General features: G+C 39.8%; 2 protein-coding genes across 3 annotated transcripts; one reads left to right on the forward strand and one right to left on the reverse strand.

The window, feature by feature from the left end:
• Positions 1–796: 796 nt before the first annotated feature.
• Positions 797–3,382, reverse strand: mis12 (MIS12 kinetochore complex component). The gene is made up of 2 exons (XM_067591945.1): positions 2,737–3,382; positions 797–1,122 (listed from the first exon to the last, which is right to left on the reverse strand). Exons 1-2 carry the CDS (start codon positions 3,124–3,126, stop codon positions 853–855), a joined length of 660 nt encoding a protein of 219 aa, XP_067448046.1. The 5' UTR covers positions 3,127–3,382; the 3' UTR covers positions 797–852.
• A 1,773-nt stretch (positions 3,383–5,155) lies between these two features.
• ppm1g (protein phosphatase, Mg2+/Mn2+ dependent, 1G) lies at positions 5,156–14,873 on the forward strand. 2 transcript variants are annotated; one of them, XM_067591922.1, is made up of 14 exons: positions 5,156–5,313; positions 5,571–5,709; positions 6,391–6,460; positions 6,756–6,841; positions 7,128–7,257; positions 7,504–7,615; positions 7,827–8,020; positions 9,566–9,747; positions 9,876–10,007; positions 10,966–11,068; positions 11,566–11,697; positions 12,047–12,176; positions 12,300–12,399; positions 12,761–14,873. In XM_067591922.1, the coding sequence occupies exons 2-14, from the start codon at positions 5,599–5,601 to the stop codon at positions 12,965–12,967; spliced, it is 1,689 nt and encodes a 562-aa protein (XP_067448023.1). In that variant the 5' UTR covers positions 5,156–5,313; positions 5,571–5,598; the 3' UTR covers positions 12,968–14,873. The 2 variants fall into 2 exon arrangements, with proteins under 2 accessions (XP_067448023.1, XP_067448033.1); XM_067591932.1 differs by having other exon boundaries at positions 9,569–9,747.
• Positions 14,874–23,287: the final 8,414 nt, after the last annotated feature.

Raw genomic sequence — 23,287 nt, forward strand, 5'->3', positions numbered from 1 at the left:
TCTTAAAAATATATTAAAAGACATTCTGTTGTCAAAGCCATAACCTGTCAGAGTTTGAGTCCTTTTATGTGGTGTTTGAGAAGGCGGGTTCTCAGACTTAATTGAATCAATGAGATTAAATGACAGGTAATTAAGATAAGTACTGAATGATGTACAATTAATTTGTTCATTTTGGATGTATTTATGTTAAAATGTTGAAGAATTAATTGATATATGTATGAGTGTAATGGGAGAAAGAAGGAGAGAATGGACTGGTTTTGAAGAGCGGCACCAGCACTGCATTGAGCAACTTAAGAACACAGTTGAGATTGCAAATAAATGGCTGCCTATCTCCAGCACGCCTCTCTGCCAGCGTAATGTTTCTTCTTCCTCTTCTTCTTTTATTAATGTTACTTTGGAAAAAGTGTTGAACAGAAGCTTTGCGTTCTTGGAGCAGTAACGTCTGCAGCTACATACGTTGTAGCATTAATTCATTGGTGATTTATTATCTCCAAACAAGATGAAAACTGTTGACAATGCAGTGAATATTAAGAGGGAGATGAAGATGACAACAACATTATCAGCAGCGTCTTCTACCTGAAATGTTTTACTGTCCTACCTCACTGCTACAGATGTCTTATAAACCCTCGTATCTCTATCAGAAAGAGTAAAGACAGAAAATATTATAAAAGCTCTGGATTAATGTCTATGAAATATCAAATATGAGTAAACATGCACATCCAAACCAAAGAAAGCAGGTGCTGAGCTGAAAGTGAGCAAATCACTGAATAAACAAACAGCTCACACACTGCAGAGCTCCACTGTCCACTTATTTATTGCACCAAGGTGAAAGATCATAAGTGTGAATTCAGTTCAGTGAGGGGCCTTGCTGCAGACCTCCCCGACAGCTTCCTGCAGTTTCTTTATGGACTCCATCACCAGGCGGAAGCTTTCATGGAAGCTGCCGTTTCCCTCCTTCACCCAGGCTGCCTGGAGCTCTCTGACCCACATCAGGATCCCATCCAGCTGATTCTGCACCTCCTTCTGCTCCTCCAGCTCGGCCAGCAGGGCCTGCCTGGCACAAACTTCCGCTTCGTAGGCTCTCTGCAGGTCCGCCACGGACGATTCCAGTCTGATCACCTCCTGAAACGAACAAATCATGAAAAGAAACCAAATGTTCAATCATGTTCTCTAAAACATCTGAACACCAATACTGATCAAACCCTCAACAGACATAAATAAATACATAAGATGTGTTATGTTAACAGACAGTATTGTATCAGTGAGCATGACAGATATTGGATCTATGAAGCAGACACCAATATCAATATTTTAGTGTTTATTTAAAAAAGAAAATCTGTAAAATAATATAAATAAAGAGACAAGATTATTTTGTTACACATTAAATGAACTAGTGTGTGGTGCGGACGAGCCTTTATTATGAGCATTAAATGATGAGCGTGAAAGTTCAATCTTGACCATGAAAAAGTAGTTTCACAAAATAATCTTAACTCAAGGTCCACTTACTTGCTCCCCCCCAAGCTTTCAATCACATCTCACAGCCTTTATTAGCAGATGGAGATATACAAACAATTGTTATCGTGTGACTAAACTTCAATACTTTATGATAACAGAGCCATCTCCATGACAACTGAGTAAACTCTAAATCTGCTGATGAAGACTGTGCGATGCAGCTGAAAGCTTCGAGAAAAGCTAGGAAGTGGACATTGAATCAAAGATTTGTTATCTAAAAGGTGTTAATTCAATTTACGGTTATTTTGGAGGTGTTGCCGTATTGTATTTCTTTATACTACCAGATGTTTCTTATATTTCATCCACCACATTTTCATCAATGAGTGGAAAAACACCTCTCGAAATAAAACTGAATACAAGTCAACCCCTCTAACACACAACACAAAACAGTAACATTATAACCTTGATGATTTTAGATTTGCTGCATGACTGTTAGACTTAGTGCTGCAACAATTATTTATTTATTGATGATTTGAGTATTTACATGATTAATCATTTGGTCAATAAAACATCAGAAAATGTCTAAAAACATCCATCACAACATCCTGGACTCCAAGGTGACATCCTCATGTGTCTTATTTTATCCAACCAATAGTCAAAAACTCCAAAATATTACATTTACAGTTACATTTACAGTTTTGTAAGACCAAGAAAAGCCACAAATTATAACATCTGAGAGCCTTGAACCAAGAAATGTTTGGCATTTTTACTTGAAAAATGACCTAAATGATTAGTTAATTTCCTGCCAATCGATAATCGACTAATCGTTGCAGCTCTAATTCGACTGCATTACTTTTAGCTAGATAATAAACTGGCAACTGAGATACTGATATGTTGTATAGAGATCAGTAGGTGTTATAGTGTATACAGGTAAATATGTACAGTTATGTTATATCACAGGAATGTAATGAATCGTATAATTGAAGCTTTCATTTTAGAGTGTTTACATTCACATTGCCTCAACAGATTGAGACTGTAGCCTTGTCATTTTCCTTCTGCACTGTTAAACTTGTGAAGGGGACGAGTTTAGGTATAAAAAGGACAACTTATTATGGATGTGAACACCCTCAAACACAGAAACTGTCCATATTATGCAAATATTTACAGACTACACTGTTGCTTGTGAGTACATGAATGAAGCAGTGGGTTGTGTGTGACTTCCTCTCATGATACTGATACAAACACTCCCTCTTTCTCCTCCTCCTCCTCCTCCTCCTCACCCACCTGAGGGTCCTGCGGGTGGTCTCGGTGTATCTGGTCCTCGGGCAACAGGACGTTTGGCGGCACGGAGAAGCAGCGGTTCACGAGCAGCGCCTCCATCCGCTCAGACAGCTGCTTGAACCGGTCTAAAAGAACCTGCTGCAGCTCCCGGCTACACTCCCGGGACCGGCACCGGAGCAGCTCCTCAGCCCCGTCCGACTCGCCTTTACTCAGCTGCCTCACACACACCTTCTCCACGACCAGCAACATGTCCCGCAGGCAGTCCTGGAAGGCGCTGTAAACCCGCAGCATGCAGGTCTGCGGGCTGAAACCGAAGAACTGCGTCTCGTACAGTTTTAAAGTCGACGGAGAGAGACTTTCCGCCTCTCCGTCCATGTCTCCGCGTCCATCCATTTCTTCCTCTTCCCCGGGTTTCCCGCCTCACGTTGAATCGCCGATGTTTTGTCTCGTATCTAGATGGTAACCCCAGACCCGCGAAAGTTCTCGCGAGAGTGATGTTTTTAACTCAAATCATGATCTTTCCCTAACCCTAATCAAGTGTTTCTGGTGCTTAAACCTAACCAAACCTTAAATACAGCGTTGCCACATCACAGAATATAATTATTTTGTACAACGTGCACAAAGAAGGAACAACGCATAGAAATCTCGCGAGAGTTCTGGAAATCTAGGGTTACCATCTAGACACGACCAACGTTTGGCTTTTCTTCTTCCTCTGGGTGTTTTTTGGCGGTTGGCAAACAACGAGATGACGCTTTACCGCCACCAAGCGGCACATGTAGAAATCTAAATAAATACATAAAATTAACCATGATATACATTCAAACAGATTAGATACCGAGACAAAAACATAGCATGTATCTCCTGAATTTCTTTATAAAAAATATCACTTAAATCATAGTTTGAGTTGTTTTCTCACAGTCTCTGAATAATTTGTCTAAATGTCATTTAATAACAGACCATGGGGATGTAGTTACACGAAAACATCATAAAAAGAGCACATATCAATATTTTTTACCGCCTTCTTCTTGTTTGAAGAGACAATTGTGTAAATTCTGTTGAATTTCATTTTTTGCCCTAATTGTCCGTCATAAAGGACTAAATGTATAGAAAGAAAGAAAGAAACAAACAAACAAAAAAACAAACAAAAGTTGTGGGAGGATGTTACACAACATGTTATCACATAATCCTAAAGTCCCCTTCCACTCAAACATATATTTTTCTTCTTGTTCTAACAGTTGAACATTTGAGCTTCATTGTGCAGAATGATGTATGTGCAGAGTTTGACACTATAAGACTGTTTTCATATTCATCTGCTGAAAGTGGAAAGCTTCTCTGTGCACATTGAAAATCTGATTTTAAGGTATGGGCCTGTGAGCAGGATTTCTGACATCACAACTAGTTTTGAAGCCAATTCTGGTCCAATACTCAACTTACACAAGTATGATGTGGAAACTTGAAGCCTCCAGTGCACAGACACTGAGAATGAACTTTGCAATGAAGTAGGAGACATCTTGTGTCAGTTAAACTTCGGAAATGAAATTTGAATTCTACATTTTTTTAATGAGAGAGAAGGACCATACTCTTTTGTGGAAAAACCACATAATACATTATTTTTCCAAACGGATTATTTTTATATGTCTTGATACATGTTTTAGGACATATAAAATAATCTTATTGGTGGTGAATACTATGTTTTTTTAAGATGATGAAAAAATATGTTGTGTAACCTCGCTGTAACCAACAACTCTTTTTTTCTTTCTATTCATTTAGTCCTGTACGACGGAGTACAGGGCCACACTGACAGAATTTTAAAAAAGTTTTATTTTTGAGATAACGAAAAAAAAAAAGTAATAGTAACCCCGGTAGGGTTGCAGTCGACCACCCCCAGCCATTTCTTCTTCCGCTAAAGAAGCAGTTTAGTGCATGTTCGTGTGGTTCTTTCTTTGGACAATGGCTCCAAAGTCCTGATACTCATAATTATCTGGTGCTAATGTGCCAAAAGATTAAGTATTTTGTTATGTGTGAAACCTATACTAAAGTATAACTTCACAAGATGCTCCACATTCCTCATTTTAACCGGCAGACTGCTACTCTGATATTTCCCCCCTAGACTATTACATTTTTCCCGTAATAACGGTTTATTCTCGTAATATTACTTATTTATTCTCGTAATCGTACTTTTTTCTCGAAATATTATGACTTTGTTCTCGAAGTCTCTCATTTTTTCCCCTCCCAGTGTGGCCCTAATACTCTGTCGTGGTCCTGACACTGTATTATCTTCCATATTTTTTTTAATTATTTTGTTATATATCTGTACACGTAAAATACCTGCCTGTATGTTGCTGAAACGTTAATTGGTTAATTTTTTTCCCGACATCGTGACGTATGACGTACACTGAGGACACGCCCCCTGCTCAGAGCGAAAGGGACATGCGCGCGCAGCATCTTCCTGCGCGGCTCCTGCTTGTTCTTCTTCTCGGTCTGTGTTGTTAGCGGCTTCTGCTTCCACACGTGTGATCACTCCTATGTGAATCCCTCTCTCCGGGACCCGTTTACAAGCTCATCCCGCAGCCAGAATAGGTATTTTTTCTACTGTCGGTGTTGTGAGTTAGATGTTTCTACAAAGTATGAGAGATGACTGCTGGAAGTTTAGCCGGGTTTGCTCCTGTTAGCACGGTGACGTTAGTTAGCTTTGTTGTTGTGTCGCTAACGTTAGCCAGCTAGCAACCGTAACTAGCCAGGGCTAATTAACGCAGCTCAGAGTAACAAATATCCAGGGATATACGTCTGTATGTGTTTGTGAAGCTTTTTCATACGTGTCGTCGTCTTCACTCCAGGTGTAAAGCCATAAGAAACCGACTAACCATGGGGGCTTATCTGTCGCAACCGAACACAACCAAGAACTCTTGCGATGGCGGCAACAGCTACATGAGCTACGGCTTCTCTGCCATGCAGGGCTGGCGAGTCTCCATGGAGGTGAGGCGGACCAGACACCCATGTTGCTTCTCTGTTATTTCTGCAGTTGGCGGGACAGGAGTTTTTTCTCCCTGTATAGGGCTGTTTGGAGTAGCCTATTGGCTAGTGTCTTTCCAGAGTTATGCCTTAGTCAGTGACTCCTCAACTAGCTTTTCCCTTTAGCATCAGCTGCAGTGACGTGTGAAATCCATAATTCATCCCTGAGGTGTTTTTTTTTTAAAAACATACCGAGTAAGTGTCTGCTGTTTGTGCCCCGTCTTGTCTGTGAAGAAAGTACTTCACTGCAGCTGACAGCATTTGGAGCCCAAGTGTCTTTGTCTCATTAGGTTACTTCTAATGAGAAAAATCTGACATTGATTGCCTAATCTGGTGTAAACTGGCCATAATAAATCGGCTCTCCACAGCAAAGCAGTGCCTTAATATGGTTTCTAAATGCATGTGAGTATTTCAGTTTAAGGAAATGTATGAACATGTACAATGATAATAAAACAAAGTTAATCAGCAGCAGCAGAAGAAGAAGACTATAGACATGGTGCAGGAATACCTCCTGTATCCCATCTGACTCACTTGTCCAAGTAGACGTACATGGCTTTTTTCCAAGAATGCCATGATTTGTAGCAGTTTGTAAAGTGTCATGTTGTCTTTATACTTATGTGTATTTTCATGTTTGCTATGTCACAGGATGCTCACAACTGTATCCTAGAGTTTGATGAGGAGACGGCCATGTTTTCTGTGTATGATGGACATGGAGGTAACACAGACACATACAGTCTAAGTTCATACAGTAGTTTTTAGCAGCACACACCGTTTCTATTATTAAGATGAACTTTATTATTATCCTAGAGGGAAATGGTTTGCAGTGTGTGCACAAAATTTGCATTGTTCTGTACTGAATGTTTCTGTTTTCATTTTTGGATCACAGCACACCCGTTTTGTCAGGTGTTTCCATGGTTTCCTCTTTCTTATTGTTTCTTTGGCACACCTCTATGAGTACTATGTGTACACACCTATCCTGAGAATTTATATAATCTGCTATTCCCATTTAGGTGAAGAGGTGGCCCTGTACTGTTCAAAGTACCTTCCTGACATCATCAAGGAGCAGAAGACCTATAAAGACGGCAAACTGCAAAAGGTGAGAAACTTAAGAAGCTGCAATCATGATCTGTTTGTCTTAAACAAGGATGGCAGCAGAGATCTTCATGAACTGATGTGTGCTGCACTACTTGGGTATAGCTACACATTAGGTGGAAGTACAAGCAATATGTTATGAGTGTGTGTGTGGTCACCTCTTTTCTTTTCCATTAAACGGGCACACTTTGTTCAACAGACATACTCGAAACACTCTCAGAATAAACCTCCAACATGAATCTCGACAATCTTGATATTTACTGACAGACTTTTTTGTCTGTTGTTACCAGGCACTAGAGGATGCCTTCCTGGCCATCGACAGCAGAATGACCACAGAGGAAGTCATCAAGGAGCTAGTCCAGATCGCTGGACGGCCCACAGAGGAGCCGCCTGCTGAAAAGGTGGCAGAGGAAGACGATTGTGAGTACATCCATAACAATTTATATAGTAATATTTGATGTCATCAGGAAATAAAAATTGTAACAATTAAGAGGATAATTGTGAGTAATTGAAATCAGTGTGTGGCTGTTACAGTTGTTTTTAGTGTCAGCAGACACTTCACATTAACATCTAGTATAATAAACCAGGAAAAACTGTTTTAATTTTGTGTGTAAACCCCCACCACCACCACCTACCAACCAACCATCCTTTCTGATCTTGGTCCAGTGGACACTGAGGAGGCAGCTTTGCTCCACGAGGAGGCCACAATGACCATTGAGGAGCTGCTCGTACGCTACGGCCAGAACCGCAATGCTTTGAAGAATGCAGCTGCTATCAGGTAGTCTGACAAACTTTGTAGTTTGACTTTTCATACAGGAACTAACACTTTGTAGCAGTGAGGAAGTATGTCAAGCCTTTAACCTACATTATGGAAAACAGCAGGTCATCAATTGCGGCCTCAGCGGCAGTTTAAATTTGCACAAATAAAATCTTAGATGATTTCTGGTCTTGAGTGTGAAGCAACTCGACCCCTCTTTATTTCCTCCTAGCGCTGCAGCTAAGAAGGCAGCCTGCCCGCATCCCGGGGCCTCTGGAGAGAAAGGGGAAGGCCAGGAGAAGGAGGGGCTGAATGGAGAGGTGGAGGAAGAGCGCAACGGGAAGGTGAAGGAGGGCGAAGGAGCAACATGTGGGTCTAAGCTGCGAGCCTGTCGGAGAACAGGAGGAGGTGAAAGTAGTAATGCAGGTACGGAGCTGGGATTCAGGAGTCCTGAACAAGACAAGCTCTTTGTAAAAAATAAAATTAAAAAAAGGTGACATGACAGGGAAAACTTCTCATGTTCATGTTTTAGTTCAAACTAATTTCAATTTTGAAATGAGTTTCCCTTCATGTAAAAGTATCAAACTATGTGCCTTTTTAGATTTTTAAAATACTAAAAATATGTCTTAACATTTTTTTTACTGATGCATTACTAAGGTTGGGTATAGTTTGAATTTTATCGATTCTGGTTCTTATTGATTCCCAGTTTCAATTCCAATATGGTAAAAAAAAAAGGAGGTCAAATGTTTAGATAACAAATATATCTTTATTCTTTTAAGCGTTTACTTTGACTTTTATTGTTTCATTAAAATAAGTAAATTCAAAGTCTTTTTAACTGAACATTCTGCTTTTGTTTTGAGTACTTTCTGTCTCATCTTTCCCTCAGTGATATGTGTGCTGTCACTGTAAAGTCCAGTTCATGCTTTCCATGTCCATGGACAGTTGTGGACTTGCATGCATACCGTGGACACGCACGTGGTTCCATACTTACTTTTTCGGAGGTCCGTGGACGCAGATGTGTTCCACATGTGTGCACTAGTAAACAGGGTTGCAGCATGATAAATTTTCAGAGTTGTAAAATCCCGTCTGTGATTATTACAAACCGCTGTGAAGTGTTTTTCTAATCAGCCTTGAAATGCAATAATCTGTTACTCCAACCGGACTTGCTGGATCGTATTTCATTGTCTCACTGGCACTTTAAACAGCACGCACACATCGGCACAGACCCTTGAATTGTTTTACACAGGCCAGTTTTCGGTCTGAATATAGCTGAGGAGTTCCTGTATGTTGCTGAACAAGAAAGTGGTCAAAAAAGAAAAGCAACAGTTTATGACAACAGGAATACAGTACATGCACAAACACGGTGTGTCGCAGCTAGATGTCTCCGGCTCTACTGGAGGTGCTAGTGTGGGCTGATGATGACGGACCTGGGCTAGGAGACCGTAAGACATCACACAAACACTGGGCATCCTTTGAGACTGCCTTAAATGTTTGGTTGGATTGATGTGCAAACCAACTTACAGTTAATTAGTTTCCTACATGTGGTGCCTCATGTTTTCTTTAATAAAGTGAAGCCACACTTTGAGCGTTTACTGCGGTCCATCTTTCACTGACGTGACATTAGCCACGCATGCTTGTACCAAAACAAATCGACACGCTGTGGCGTTGATTTATGACATAGACATGTCCTGGCAGATATGTAGCCTTTGTTTGCAATATTAAAGCGTTAGTGGTTATGAACCAATAAGCAGAAATGAAATTCAGATTTTATTAATGAGTACTGGTTCTTGGCATTTTGGATTCGGTTCTAACTTCAAAGCAGTTTTTGGTTCCCAACCCTGTGCATTACAATAATCTCAAAGCACTTAGAAGTAGCTTCACTAAAAGGTCCTGAAATTTAATCTGAGCACTTATTAATCATCCTTTTCTTTATTCTCTGGTCTTTGTGTTGCCTTCGCTTCCCCTCGACAGCAGCAGATTGTGGTGAGTCGGGAAGCTCCAATGGAGAAGAAAGGGCTGGTAAGGCAGAAGGAGATGCGGGTCCCTCCTGCTCTTCTTTGTCCTCCAACGCTGCAGGAGACTCCAAGTCCAGGTTCTTTGATGATAGCGAGGAGTCTGAGGAGGGAGAAGAGGAAGAGGGCAGCGACGAAGAGGTGAGAAAGCAGAAACAATCATTTCTGGTTAGGAATAAACCCAACTCTATTCGGCTGTTGGGGCTCACTCACTCAGTTTGACTTTCAATTCCGCTGTTATGACTGTTTTGTTTTGGGTTTTTTATCAGGATGGCAGCGAGGAGGAAGAGGGCGACAGCAGTGAGATGGAAGAAGAGGAGGACACAGAGGAGGGAGAGGAAGACTCTGAGGATGAGGAAGAGGAGGAAATGTGTCTACCTGGAATGGATGGCAAGGAGGAGGTGTGTACACGGAGGTGTTATACTGTTGGTACTAATCGGCAGTATAACAGAAAACATTTGTTGGATGAATTATAATCCACTGGCAGTGTGAAAGTGATTTTATAGAGAAATAATGTGATTGCTGAGAGTGATCTAGTCACCTCGGGAGTGAGAACAACAATGCAGCACTTACAGTTTTAATGTACTAATGAATCACTATCTATTGTTTGAGTTGTCTTAGTAAAAGAATAATTTAAAACATTGCAGTAAACCTGATAAAAGAAATTCAGACTGATCTCTTCATCTCCTTCCACTGTTGAATTGCGCCACCTTTGAAAGAGTCCGGTCATGGGTTGTTTTAAAGTGTCAGAAAGTGTATTCCAATGTTCATTGGTGGCATAACGGATGCATTGGATGCCCTTGATCTTATTCAAGGACTTTATAGGTATTAATATAGAATATGAGAAATAAAAAAGAAGTGAAAGACATTGTAAGAAGGACCTGTAGACAACATTTTATGTTCTATTATGTATATTGTGTTATGTTTTTCACAGTGGTTCAAAAAACAAATTACTAGAATTTTTGCTTGGCCATGTGTGAAATAGTTGTTTTTAGACATTTAAAGAGCACATCTGCAATTTCCAGCTTTGAAGCCAACTAACACCCTGCAGTAAGTTGGATGGTCACATTGCAGCAGAAGCCAGATGAAATGATTTGTAACAACTTTGTGTAAATAAAAAAAAAAAAAAAAAAAAGCTTGAGCAGCTGCCTGAAATTATTTTCTCAGCAGAAGACTGTCTGAGAGCCTTTAAGTTGTTTATCAGTCAATTGCATTGAGTCACTGGGTGAAATACACCAGAGAAATTTCACAAAAGCTTGAGATTGTTTTTTATAAACAAGAGGTTTTAGTCATATTCTATTGGTGTACAACATCAGAGTTTTAACCAATGTGTGAACTCTCCCATGTTTGTATTTTCAGCCTGGCTCGGACAGCGGCACCACAGCTGTTGTGGCTCTGATCCGAGGAAAGCAGCTGATCGTGGCCAACGCTGGAGACTCTCGCTGCGTGGTATCTGAGCGTGGTAAGTGTAAACCATTTAGTACCTTTTTGATAGAAGTATTCAATCATAGCGTTGTTGCGTCAAAATCAAAATGTCAATCAGTTAAACTCAGGAACCTCAGCTAAGTGTATATGACCCCCCACCCCCCCCACCATCATCATATGCTTAAGTTTTTTAACTATATGATGATTGTAGTTAATGTGGAGGTTCTAACTCTTATGAAAATTTCAAAGTTGTTTCTATTTGAAAACCTAAAAGCTGCTTTTAAGTCTGACGTTGTTAATTTAATGAGATTTTATTATAGTTTTCATACTGCCTTCCCTTTCCTGTGAAGTAATCTTTTCTTTTAGTGCAAAAAAGCCCATTTTCCCCCTTAACAGGTGGTATATTCATGTTATTGGGCAACAGTCAATCAGCAAATGTGTGGCTCTCAAAGGGTTGCAACAGAAAAGTACAGTGACCCAGATTTTTTTAAATAAAGGGCTTTTGCAGTAAGTGTGAAATGTGTGTGGCTGTAGGCAAAGCTGTCGATATGTCGTACGACCACAAGCCAGAGGACGAGGTGGAACTAGCTCGCATTAAGAACGCCGGGGGAAAGGTGACCATGGACGGACGGGTCAACGGTGGACTGAACCTCTCCAGAGCTATTGGTATCTATAAATACTATATAACTCAAAGTCTATTTAAAATTCAGAAATAAGTCAAATTGAAAATATTTGGTTCATGATGGTTGTAGCTTAAATAAACTCACTGACATTAGTTATTGTAGAATTGATTTCATTTGTCATGTATTTCTATGCATTTAAACCTTGACTTCAGTGAAAAATAATTATTCAGCAGAAGCAGGTATCAGAATTAAACATAATGTTGTCATTTTGTGGCCAGTTAAGTTCAACATATCACTCTAGTTCTGCTGTGGGTCCAAGAGTTCTTCTGTGTTTGAGACGACCACGTCTGTAAGCTGAATGAAAAGCTGTTAACTTGGACTCTGACTCTCAGGCGACCACTTCTACAAGAGGAACAAGGTTCTGCCCCCCGAGGAGCAGATGATCTCTGCGATGCCGGACGTCAAAGTTCTGACGCTCAATGAAGACCACGACTTTATGGTCATAGCCTGCGATGGCATCTGGTGAGTAACAACTGTCCCAGTAATGTATTACTTATTTAGTCATGATTTCATATTTAGGCACATTTTCATTTGCCATTTACCGTGTTTATAGACCTGAGTTTGTTTCCATGTGTGTGTTTGCAGGAATGTGTTAAGCAGTCAGGAGGTGGTGGACTTCATCAGTGAGAGGATCAAACCAGACCAGAGTGGCAAAGTCAGACCCCTCTCATCCATAGTGGAAGAGGTGAGAGAAAGCTCCTGTTTCAGATGTGATACCACGACATCATGAGCAGGCTAAAACACTTCAATGTCTGTTATCAAATCCCTGGAATCGCTCACAAAGTAACATGTCAGACTTTCCACAGTTTATCAGGGGAGTAAAAATTATATCTTAAATGTTTTATTCAGACTAGACTGCAAGACACGCTAAAAGCAGTTGATTCTGTGATTTGTAAATGTTTAATACCCACCATAAGTGTGTTAGTGTGCTTTTCTTTTCTAATTTGATCTTCATTTAACCAGTAAGTCTCCTGACAGACATCATCTCTTTGATAAGGGAGATTGCAGCATGCATCTTTTAATTTCAAATCCCGTCCTCCTGACAGCTGCTGGAACACTGTTTGGCCCCCGACACATCCGGAGACGGCACAGGATGCGACAACATGACCTGCATCATCATCACCTTCCGGGCACACCCCTCGCCCGCTCACAGCCAGTCAGATGACACAAAGAAGAGGAAGCACCAGGAGGAGGCAGGAGAGGCCGAGCCGGAGAAGAACGGAAACGACAGCAAAAAGGCTAAAAGTGACTAAAGAGAAAGAGAAACTGTCCCGCAGGGAGCAGCTGGTCCCAGGCTTACCCCAGATACACCAGAGACACATTCTGTTCAAAATTAAATCCTTACCTCACAAACATCAAGTTCACCCTAAAACAGAATTTACAAACACTGTACATACGCTCAAAGACCAGCTCAACTAAGATCCATCAGGATAGGTTTTTTTTGTCCTCTTGTTTTAGGTGGATTCTCACTCTAACAGCCCCCCCCCCCCCCTCAGTTGTTTCTTTGGTTTGGTCTCGTTCAAAAGAAGCTGGACACATTTTTATTTCTTAAATTCAGAAGAGGCAGACTCACAGGCATGCTGCGTAGCTCATCATTTTCCAAGTATTTGTAGCTAGAAGGAAGATGCAGGAGGAACTAATCAACAGAGATCGGTGTGTATTTCTAAACACGTTTTAGAAATGCACTTCAGTCTTATGTTAATGTCAAGCTGTTCTGTTTTAGTGGAAGTTGTAGCGACCGGTGTCTGATTGCTGTTCACATTTTACAGCCTGACACATTTTCATTGCAGTTTTGCGTTATAAAATGTTTCGTTTCCAACATGAAGCTGCACAATGCTCTCTGGGTGTCCAAATTACAAGCCAGTCATTGTATCTCAACCAAGTGCCATTAAACAAAAAAAAAACCCTTGAATTGCTTTCGTATGCACCATTTCACATCTTCAAATTAACTTGAACCACAGAAGGGACCTGAAATGGCTGCAGAATGATTGGCATCGCATTAAAAAAAACGTGTTTTCTCTCAAGAGAGTAATGAGAGGAAATACTATTGTCCTGTGAAACCCAAATTTATGATTCACGATGCAGTGAGAATGTGCACGTACAGTGTAGCGCCGAATGTGTTGGTGCCCTGATGTTGATATCTCACCCTGAGTTTCTTCAGGGGGATTTTGTGTGAGTCACAGTTCGACTCCACCCCTCCCAAAGAGAGGAACTGAAGGGTTTGGGGTATGAGTCCAGTTGTTCTAGTTTGCCTTTTTGTCCCCCCCTACCCCCCACCCCCATAAGCATCCATTTACAAGTAATTATAATTTCTTTTTTTTTCCGTCTTGCTGGTCACATAACTCCCAAATACGTTGCCATCATCCTGCCTTTTTTCTTTCATTCCTGCTTTGTGTCTTGTCTTGATCAATATCTGTAAATGTCCAGAGGGAGAAAACATGCCAGGGTTTTTGAGGAGCTAGTGTACTCTTCATCTCTGTAAGATACGATAGCAGGAAAACCAGGACGAGCCTGATCTGTCTCTGTATGTCCATCCAGAGAGAGTTTGTGATGTAACTGCTGCTGCAGGAAGCCCCGGGCTGGCCCACCGCACGCAGCTCGTCTCCAGGACTCTACCTTCCTTCACCTCATTGACTCTCCCTGTCTGTTTCCATCATAACATCTTTTTAAGATTAAATCTAAGACGTGTTTTAAGTAAAAAAGTATTTCCACTCAAATCTTCTTTTTTTTTTCTTTTTTTTTTTTTCCTTTCATTTTTGATGAATCAGTCCTCTGGCAGTTTTTTTAAAAATCCTTTTTGCGAGCACATTGAAAACGCCCTGATGCTGGACTGTGGAGAGGATACACCGAGGTTGATTTTTGAGTGGAAATACAATTTGAAGTTCTGAGCGCCATGACAGTGTAACTTTTGAGAAGATTTTTTTTCTTTTCTTTATTTGCAGAAGCCTCATTTAAACCATATTGTGACTGTAAGTTCGTTTCTAGTGTGCTATCTCGTCACCATGCCCTTTTTTCTGTACATAGTTTTTTCAATACTTGTAAGTGAAGAAAAGAAAATGCTTTTTCTTTGTAATTGTGAGTCAATGTAACATTTTTGGTGCATACTCTTTTGACACCAGTATGTAAGTACATACAAATACATTTTTTTAAATAATGAGACGACTGTGTTCCTGTCTTTCTTTCAGAACCAGAGTTTCAGGTTTCAGAGAGTACTCTGACAAAAAGTTGAATTGACCAATACATTTTTATGTGGCACAATTTTCATTACCAGCCGGACAACACTGAAGTTTGATCAGAGTTCAGTATCCTGTTTGACCATAACTGGTCCCAGTTTGAAGTCCAAATTATTGGTATTACCTCGGTTTCAATGAATATATTTCTTTGTGGTTCTCTTCAAAATCTAACAGTGATTTTTGAGAACATTTCTCACTACTTTTAATGTTATCTCACTTTACAATATGCAGAAATCTAAAGCTGAGTTTCTGTCCCTCTTGCAGAAAGCACTAAGCATGATAATGTTCATCTGTCCATGCAGTTCTTTGATTATTAGACCAAAAGATATTTGAAATAGTGATTTAATGGGAATGGAAAAGAATTCACTTTACAAACAACACATCACACGGTGTTATATGTTCAGTGCTGGTGAAATGAGGAAATAAAATCACAGGGAAATTAGCTATAGTCAGGGAGGTTGGCTTATTTAATGTGTGTGTGTGTGTGTGTGTGTGTGTGTGAGGCAGAGCAGGGCCGTTTCTGGACATTTTGGTGCCCTGGGTGAGACTGGATCTTTTAACAATTTTATGATTCTTATTTTATCCTTCTGTTCCTTGTCATCATCATCCTTCAGGTAGTATTTTTACATGCACTAGTCCCTGTTAAGACTTTTTCTGGTTGTAATCTTATCAGGATATAATATTGAACATAACCTGGTTATTAATATCCTGTACAATTATAACATGATCCAGGTTACTGATCATCTGTGACTCCTCATCACAGACAGTCGGTCATTTGTGTTGCAGGTTTTCTCTGTATGAGACTCTTACTTATGGTTGTTCTGACCACATTTATGATCCAATATTTATTTTAATTCATTTCCTTTTTACCTTTCCATTAAGAATATACAACTTGCTTGTCGAGTGACAGTAGGTAGACATTTAGAGAAAATATAAAGATTAGCTGAGATTAAATTAATGTGCACACCCACACAGGTGTTTTCACTCGTGGCTGATTACACCTCTGCTCAGGTTGAAGGTGGGTGGAGATACGCTGAGAATAACATGACGTCACAGGACTCCATGAGCCAATAAGAGTGATGACGGTGTGATTTGTCCTAATGAAGCTAACAGGGGAGTCATGGAGATGTCAGCTAAGGACAAATCTGTACAGAGGAAAGATCTAATCAGGCAACATAATTCAAATCACTTGTGTGGGTGTGCAGAGGCTTTACAAGGAGAACAATTTTTGAGGATAAACATTGATAAACTAAAGCATTATATTAGCTTGTTAGTATGTTTTACCAAAAAAAAAGGGTAAATTGTTTTTTGTGTGTTTTAAAAGCTTTTAGTTTAATTTCCTGTTGTCATTGTGCTCATATCATGCATATTCTTGATAAAGTTTTGTTGAATATTAAATGAATTTACCCCAAACTCAACACAAATTAAGTATAATTCAAGCATAGGGTTACTGGTTGCAATGGATTTAATGGGACAGGATACACACATTGCTCAGAGGCCAGAAGGTATCAGCAGGTGGCTAACAGCAAACTCCTGCATGAGGGCCCTTAAAAGTTTGGTTCGGTGGTTAATCCAGCTGTTAAATTAAGTAAATTATAGGATGTAGTAAAGTTGACAATTTAACAGATCAAAAAAGAGAGAAAAGAATCATTTAGAAAGGTAAAGTGTACAGATGCCTTTTTTCTCTCTCAAAGGCGACACTTCTGGACAAACTTTGTTGATGTTCTTCTTCACAGCTCATGTACACACACGTTCCTGCAGATGGCAGCAAAGATATTTGGACCAGTTGCAGACAGTATATTATGATGAAATAAAGCCATGAAGGGTGAAGAGTCATCCTGACCAGAGAGTACAGCTGCTGATCCCACTGACTCACACACATCTTCAACCAGGGACGACAAACTGCTCAATAAAATCATCTAACATTGTTTTGGAGTAAAATGAAAAACTTCCATGTCACATGATCACAGCCCCTCTCACAAAGCCGCAGTGGGTTAGTTATACTTTAAATCTCCGTAGAAACAGCAAAGCTAAAGAGGACATACATTAGTCCCCATCAGCCTCGGGCCTCTCTGTCCTGCCCTGCCATTGGTTGCTGCCCTAACGTCTTCATGGTTGCTCTGCTCCCCAAGGATCACTGTTGCTGCAGGAACAATAGAAAGCGAGAGAGGAAACACACTGTCCTTGGAATCTAAAAATGTCATCGTAGACACACGCACAGAAGCCTACACACATTTCCCCCCTGTCTTTAACGGGCAGGATGTTTTTTGTTCTCATAGTGTAGATTAGTGGCTTCAGTGGTGTGTGTGGACGCAGTGAGTGCGTGCAAAGTTTGTTAGTCTGGGTGTTCATTCTCGTGCTAACAGACAGAAATAAAGGCCAAAACACACTCTGGTTTGTGTTTGTATCTGTGTGACCGTGACTGTTTTGTCCTTGGCCCTGTATAATGAATATGATTAAAAGTACTCTGTTCTCGGCCACACTACTATCCTATCAACAAAATAAGAAGCACAGCTTCCTCTTTACCAGCCTAAACGAGGCCATGAATCACAGCTTTAAGGCCTCCTTCAGCCACCAAAAATCAGTTATTACCAATAATATTTTGATTTCTAAACTAACAGTTTTCTTGGAAAACATGTTTAGCTGTTTCTCGAACACTAAGGCCACTGTAGGTAGCTGTCTCAGGCAGATTTTCACTGCAGTAACTGTAAAAAATGTTTCCTATGATGGAGCTCAATGGCTGCCTTGTCCAGCTGTGTGTGTTGGGGGAGTTACTTCTGTCTCAAGGCTCTTAAACCTGACTGATGACTGTGGAGGAGAACCACAGGAGTCCAACTAGACCTGCAATTGTACATATAGAACAGTGTGTGTGTATGTGTGCCGTCTAGCCAACAGGTCTTATATAGAAAGCTAGACCACAATAGCAGGTTGTAGTTAGACACTGTAGGCATTCATCAAGACTCACACGGTCTTTTTCGATGCTGCTCTCGTTTCTCAAACTGTACTGGCCCCGTTGCCCTCACATTGCAGAGTTCAGCGATGTCTCAACACACACACACACACACACACACACACACACACACACACACACACACACATTCCAGCGGTCACAGTAGTGCAGTTTAAATACGAGCTGCAGCCAAAATTAGTTTACTATAAGGTCGTTTTCAGAGTTGCACACCTCTAACCTACATTTCTGGCACTAATGTTTTCATTTGCACTGGTAGCTGTTGTTATAGAGGATTACTATATTAACACATCACAGGCTCATATAGTAAGATCTTATCTAAGGTTCATTAAGTTGTTGTAATAATTAGCATTTTCCCTAACATTAATGTTGCAAAGTAGAAAATATTGAATGATTTATATTTCCCTCATTATGATTTACAGTCATATTATTATCAGCCTCTCATCCACACAAACACACATGTGAAGATCGTCATTGATCTAATGCATTTCCTACCCCATACCTGGACTAATGAATATTTTTATATTAACAATTGTTCAAATGACTACATGTAATGTGAAAGAAGAAGCTCGTAGTGTCGACCCCACAGAGAATAATATCCTGCTCTGCATCCCCTCACCGTTTTATCGTCTTTCAGCTCATTGTTTTGGTTTTCATCCCCAACTTTACTGTTTTTGTTCACTCTCTCCGCTGTTATCAACAACCGTACGCTACCTGCCCAGCACCCAACTGCCAACAGACAAAGTTAGCGACTAGCTGGTGAACATGAAGCAGCTAAAGAGATATTTCTCTCAGTTGAGTTGGTGGAGACTAAAACAGAGCTAAACAGAGAGTAGACGACTCCATATGAATGCCGATGTTTCTCCGTACTGGATGTGTAAATAGCTCCTGTTTGCTAACATGCAATAATTATAGCTTGTTGCACTGCCTCCAAATGACCAAAATAGTTTAATGCAGGTTTGAGTATCACAGCTACATGCTCAGGGGGGCTGGAGCCTTTCTGTGTGGAGTCTGCATGTCCTCCCTGTGCCTACGTGGATTTCCTCCCACAGACCAAAGACATGCAGGGTGCATTAATCAGCAACTCTAAATTGCCTGCAGGTATGAATGTGAGAGTGAATGGTCGTCTGTCTCTATGTGTCAGAACTGTGATTGACTGGCGACCAGTCCAGGGTCTAACTCACCTCTTGCCCCAGTGTCAGCTGGGACAGGATCCAGCCCCCCATAGCTAAAGGACAGAACTAAATGCCTAAAACTTATTCCTGAAACCAGTGGTGGAAAGTAACAAAGTACATTCACTGTGCTATACTTAAGTACTTGTACTTTACTTGAGTATTTCCATTTGATGCTACTTTATACTTCTACTTCACAACATTTCAGAGGGAAATATTGTACTTTCTACTCCACTACATTTATTTGATACAATTGGTAATAAAACAATCTTTTAAAATACAACACATTGTTAAAGATGAAACCAGTGGTTTCCAACCTTTTTGGCTTTTGACGTCTTACAAAAAGCAGTGTGTAGTTTGGGTCACATTTCAGATATCTATGAGTTGTTAACAGCTCCACCAAATAGTGATTTTTCCCTCTAAACTTCTCACATGGTTTCATTTCAATAAATGTTCAAATGATCCAATATTTCACCAAAAATCAAAGATTAGTGAAAAAGTGCAGTGTGTATCAGAACTTTGTTTTTTCATCTTTCCTCTATTTTTTTCTCTTTTTCTCTCCCATCTCACGACCCCTTGGGAGGGAGTATTAATAATGTAATGATGTCATGTATAATAATATATCAGTTAGTCACTTTTACTTTAATACTTTAAGTACATTTTGTACATCCTTTTACTTGTAATGGACTATTTTTACATCACTGTATTGGTATTTTTACTTAAGTAAAGTATCACCGCCTAAAGTCTTAATAGCCCTTTGAAGCAGTGAGGACAAACCAAATATCCTCACTTTCCGCTCATAAGGTCTAAATGTCCAGTTGGTCCTCACAAAGATGAGCATGACCCCGTATTGCTACACACACACACACACACACACACACACACACACACACACACTGTTCATACATACACAGTGGAAATAGGAGGATGTCACAGTCAGCTGTTCTGTTGCTGGCAGGATGTCAGTTCCAGACACATCCTTTGTGTGTGTGTGTGTGTGTGTGTGTGTGTGTGTGTGTGTGTGTGTGTGTGTGTGTGTGTGTGTGTGTGTGTGTGTGTGTGTGTGTGTGTGTGTTGCCTTCATCTATAATTCATCAGGATCAAGCTAAGCATGTTGGATAAACTGATGGTTACAGAAAAACAGGAAAACTCCCCACGTCCATTCTTCTTTTCTCCTCTCTTCTGCTCCTCCTCCTCCTCCCATTTTTCTTCTCCTCCCACTGTCACTTCCTTTCACCTCTTCACTCCACTTCCTCTCTTCTTCGCCTCCTTCTTTTACTACAAAATCTCCTCTCTTTGTCTTTGGAGATTTTCCTTTCTTTCCTCTCTATTTCCCTCCTTTCTGATCACTTTGACTGGCCTCATACTCTCTCTTCCTGTCCTTGTTCTCCATCCTCCAACAAATTTCACCATGTATCTCAGATGTCAGTCATGACTCACTCCAGTTCTTTCCGGCGGGGGAGATGATTCACAGGAAAATATCCACCTTCTGACTCTCTTGTCAATCAGTGTTGTTATTTCTGTCTTTTGACAGTGTTTGACATGTTCTGTCATGATTTAATCTGCTTATATCACTTCCACAGAAGTCTCCTCCTTTCTGACTTGCATTCATATGACACAGAGCTGGTCACTGTAGTGTGTAAGATTTATTACAGTAAACTACTGGTGACCATGGCAACAATACTCTTTTTTTTTCTTTTGGCAAGTGGCCATAATATTTTTCTATTTGTTTATTTGGTACTTTTAACCATATCTCCTTTAAAATGTTCATATTCTCAAGCTTTTCCACAGTTTGTTTCCCTCTTTGCATTGTGTTCCTTTTTTCACTTTAAGTTTTTAAAGCATCTCGTAATTAAAGCTGATTCCTCCATCAAACATGTTTATTCTATTTTGAGGTAAAGAGATCTACGACGGTAATAAAATAGCTTTAAAACTAGTGGATCATACCACTGTATTAATGTTGTATAAAAGTATGTAGAATGAAGTTGAGTTGGTTTTAGTGGTACGAGATATCTTTTGATGTGGATGACTGAGAGTTTTTATAGTCATGTTGGGGATAGAATATGAGACATTTTTCTTACCAAACGAGTGATCTCCTAAAGAAGATAAATCATTAAATGTCTTTTTACATGTCTATTTATAGTTGTTTATTTGTGTGTTTATTTGAACAATTCCACATATTTTTAAAGTTTATAGCATTGTTTTAAGCTTTGTCATTAACATTATTTTTTGTTTCTTTCCTTTCAGCTGTGTGTGTAAGTTGATATGGGTGGCAAGCTGCGGCGTATTATTGCTCTTACATTGATAAATAAAGTTGTATTGAATTGAATTGAATCTTTACGGTCATTTCAAAGAATTAACTATTATGGCACTGATACAAATGGCACATAATGGTTATAACATGCTGTGTATTTAGGTATTTTTTCACTTTTTATGGTAAAACATAAACACAGACACACACACATGCAGACACATAACTTTCAATATACACGTACGTCCTGTATTTCTTGTAAATGTTAACTTTAAACATTAACTCATCTACATCAGGGTTCATCAGGGCAGCACATTCCAACACCTGGAATACAGACACAGCTGATCGTTCACAAACACACCTGTACACACACACACACACACACACACACACAGAGAAGCATGCACACACACATATCAGGACATCAGCATGTACAGTAGGCAAACACACACACACACACACAGGGTGCGGTCAGAGATAAGAGAGAAATGGAAACAAGCAGCTGTCTGATCAGCGGACATTCTGCTGCTCTGACATCATCACCAAACATTTCTTCACTGTCTCGTTCTTTCAGTCTCTCTCTGCCACAGATTTACCTCCTTTCTGACTCGAACTGTTAGACCAACTACATTTTTGTGTTTATTCAGTATAATTTGACCTTTTCCCTCAAACATGAAGTTTATCTCTGCTTTGTTCTGCTTTCTCTGTTGTGTTTTCTTGATCTTCTTTTTCTTATTCAAACATCTGTTCTCATCCACATAGTGAAGCGCAGTATTACTTAAGTCTACTATAATGTATTCACCTAACAGATGCTCCATTTTACAGTAACAGTAACCCAAAAAGTACTTGTCAAAGTATTATTTAAACCACAAATTTATGTGAAATTCATTTTGTTATTGCGGTCAAATCAGCCCACATTGATCTGTAAATTAGGTGCCTTTTTGAAGATTGCCCCACCTCATGGTCTTGAGTCTATAAATAAAATCAAATCAAATGAGAAGCAACTGTATTGGAGCCAAAATCACTGTTGCTATTTTGAGACTGTTGTGTTTTTAAAACCATTTACAAAGAGTTTAGAAGCTGTGTTGCATAAGAAACCTTTGACTTGAAAGTTATGCACTTGGTGTTGAAGCACAGCCCTTTGAGTCTTAAAAAATCTATCTCTTGAGTATGAAACACAAAACAAAGGTTTGTCATTCCTCATGGAGAACAGAGGTCAGCTTGGTTTCATGATGGATTACAATAGTGACACAAATACAAATACTGACAAGGAGAAAAAGTATCAAAATGTGCAAAGAAAACTTTTTAAAAAGAAAGCAGGTGCTCCAACATGTGCAAACCAACACACTTGCTTGTTTTTTTTTTAGCTTGACAAGATGGAGTGCAAAGAAATAGATAACTGTATTCATTCATGTTTTTAGCCAAAATATACTGAGAACAAAGAAAATAGATTATTCTGCAAGACTGATGTGAGAAGTCTCTGTAGATTATTGCAGTAAAATTTAGCTCTTTCCCTTTCAGGAAAAAAAAGACATTTCAAATAATTTTTCATTTTCCTTTTCTTTTTTTCTCTCTAACTCTTTACTGTGTTTTCTTTCCCTTTGACTCTAATCATTTTGACACATGGTGCTGTCACGCCTTTTCTCTCTCTTCCATGTTCCTTTATCACATTTATTTAGGTAGTCATGGAGCAGGTCACGGGGTCACGGGTTGCTGGTGAAAAAACTGCCAGACAAACATTTTAGGCTGCAGCCGCATGAAATTCTCTGAGAAAAAACTGTTTTTTTCTCTAAATTATATTCAGAGCCTTGTAACTTATTAGTGGCACTGATTGATGGAAGAGCATGCTTTTAGAGGAGCTAATGTACACATTATCATTCAATATAACACATTGGCTGTGTACGATGGCTAAAGCTTTAAGTATAACACGACCTAATTTGAACACTACT

The sequence above is a fragment of the Thunnus thynnus genome, chromosome 1 (genome assembly GCF_963924715.1).
Source record: "Thunnus thynnus chromosome 1, fThuThy2.1, whole genome shotgun sequence".
In the NCBI taxonomy this organism is placed as follows: Eukaryota; Metazoa; Chordata; class Actinopteri; order Scombriformes; family Scombridae; genus Thunnus; species Thunnus thynnus.

Coding starts and splice junctions, on each gene's coding strand:
- mis12 (XM_067591945.1), bottom strand. CDS start 3,126: ATGGATGGACGCGGAGACATGGACGGAGAGGCGGAAAGTCTCTCTCCG. Junction 1,123..2,736: donor ACCACCCGCAGGACCCTCAG/GTGGGTGAGGAG, acceptor TGTTCGTTTCAG/GAGGTGATCAGACTGGAATC.
- ppm1g (XM_067591922.1), top strand. CDS start 5,599: ATGGGGGCTTATCTGTCGCAACCGAACACAACCAAGAACTCTTGCGAT. Junction 7,616..7,826: donor AAGAATGCAGCTGCTATCAG/GTAGTCTGACAA, acceptor ATTTCCTCCTAG/CGCTGCAGCTAAGAAGGCAG. Junction 11,698..12,046: donor GAACCTCTCCAGAGCTATTG/GTATCTATAAAT, acceptor TCTGACTCTCAG/GCGACCACTTCTACAAGAGG.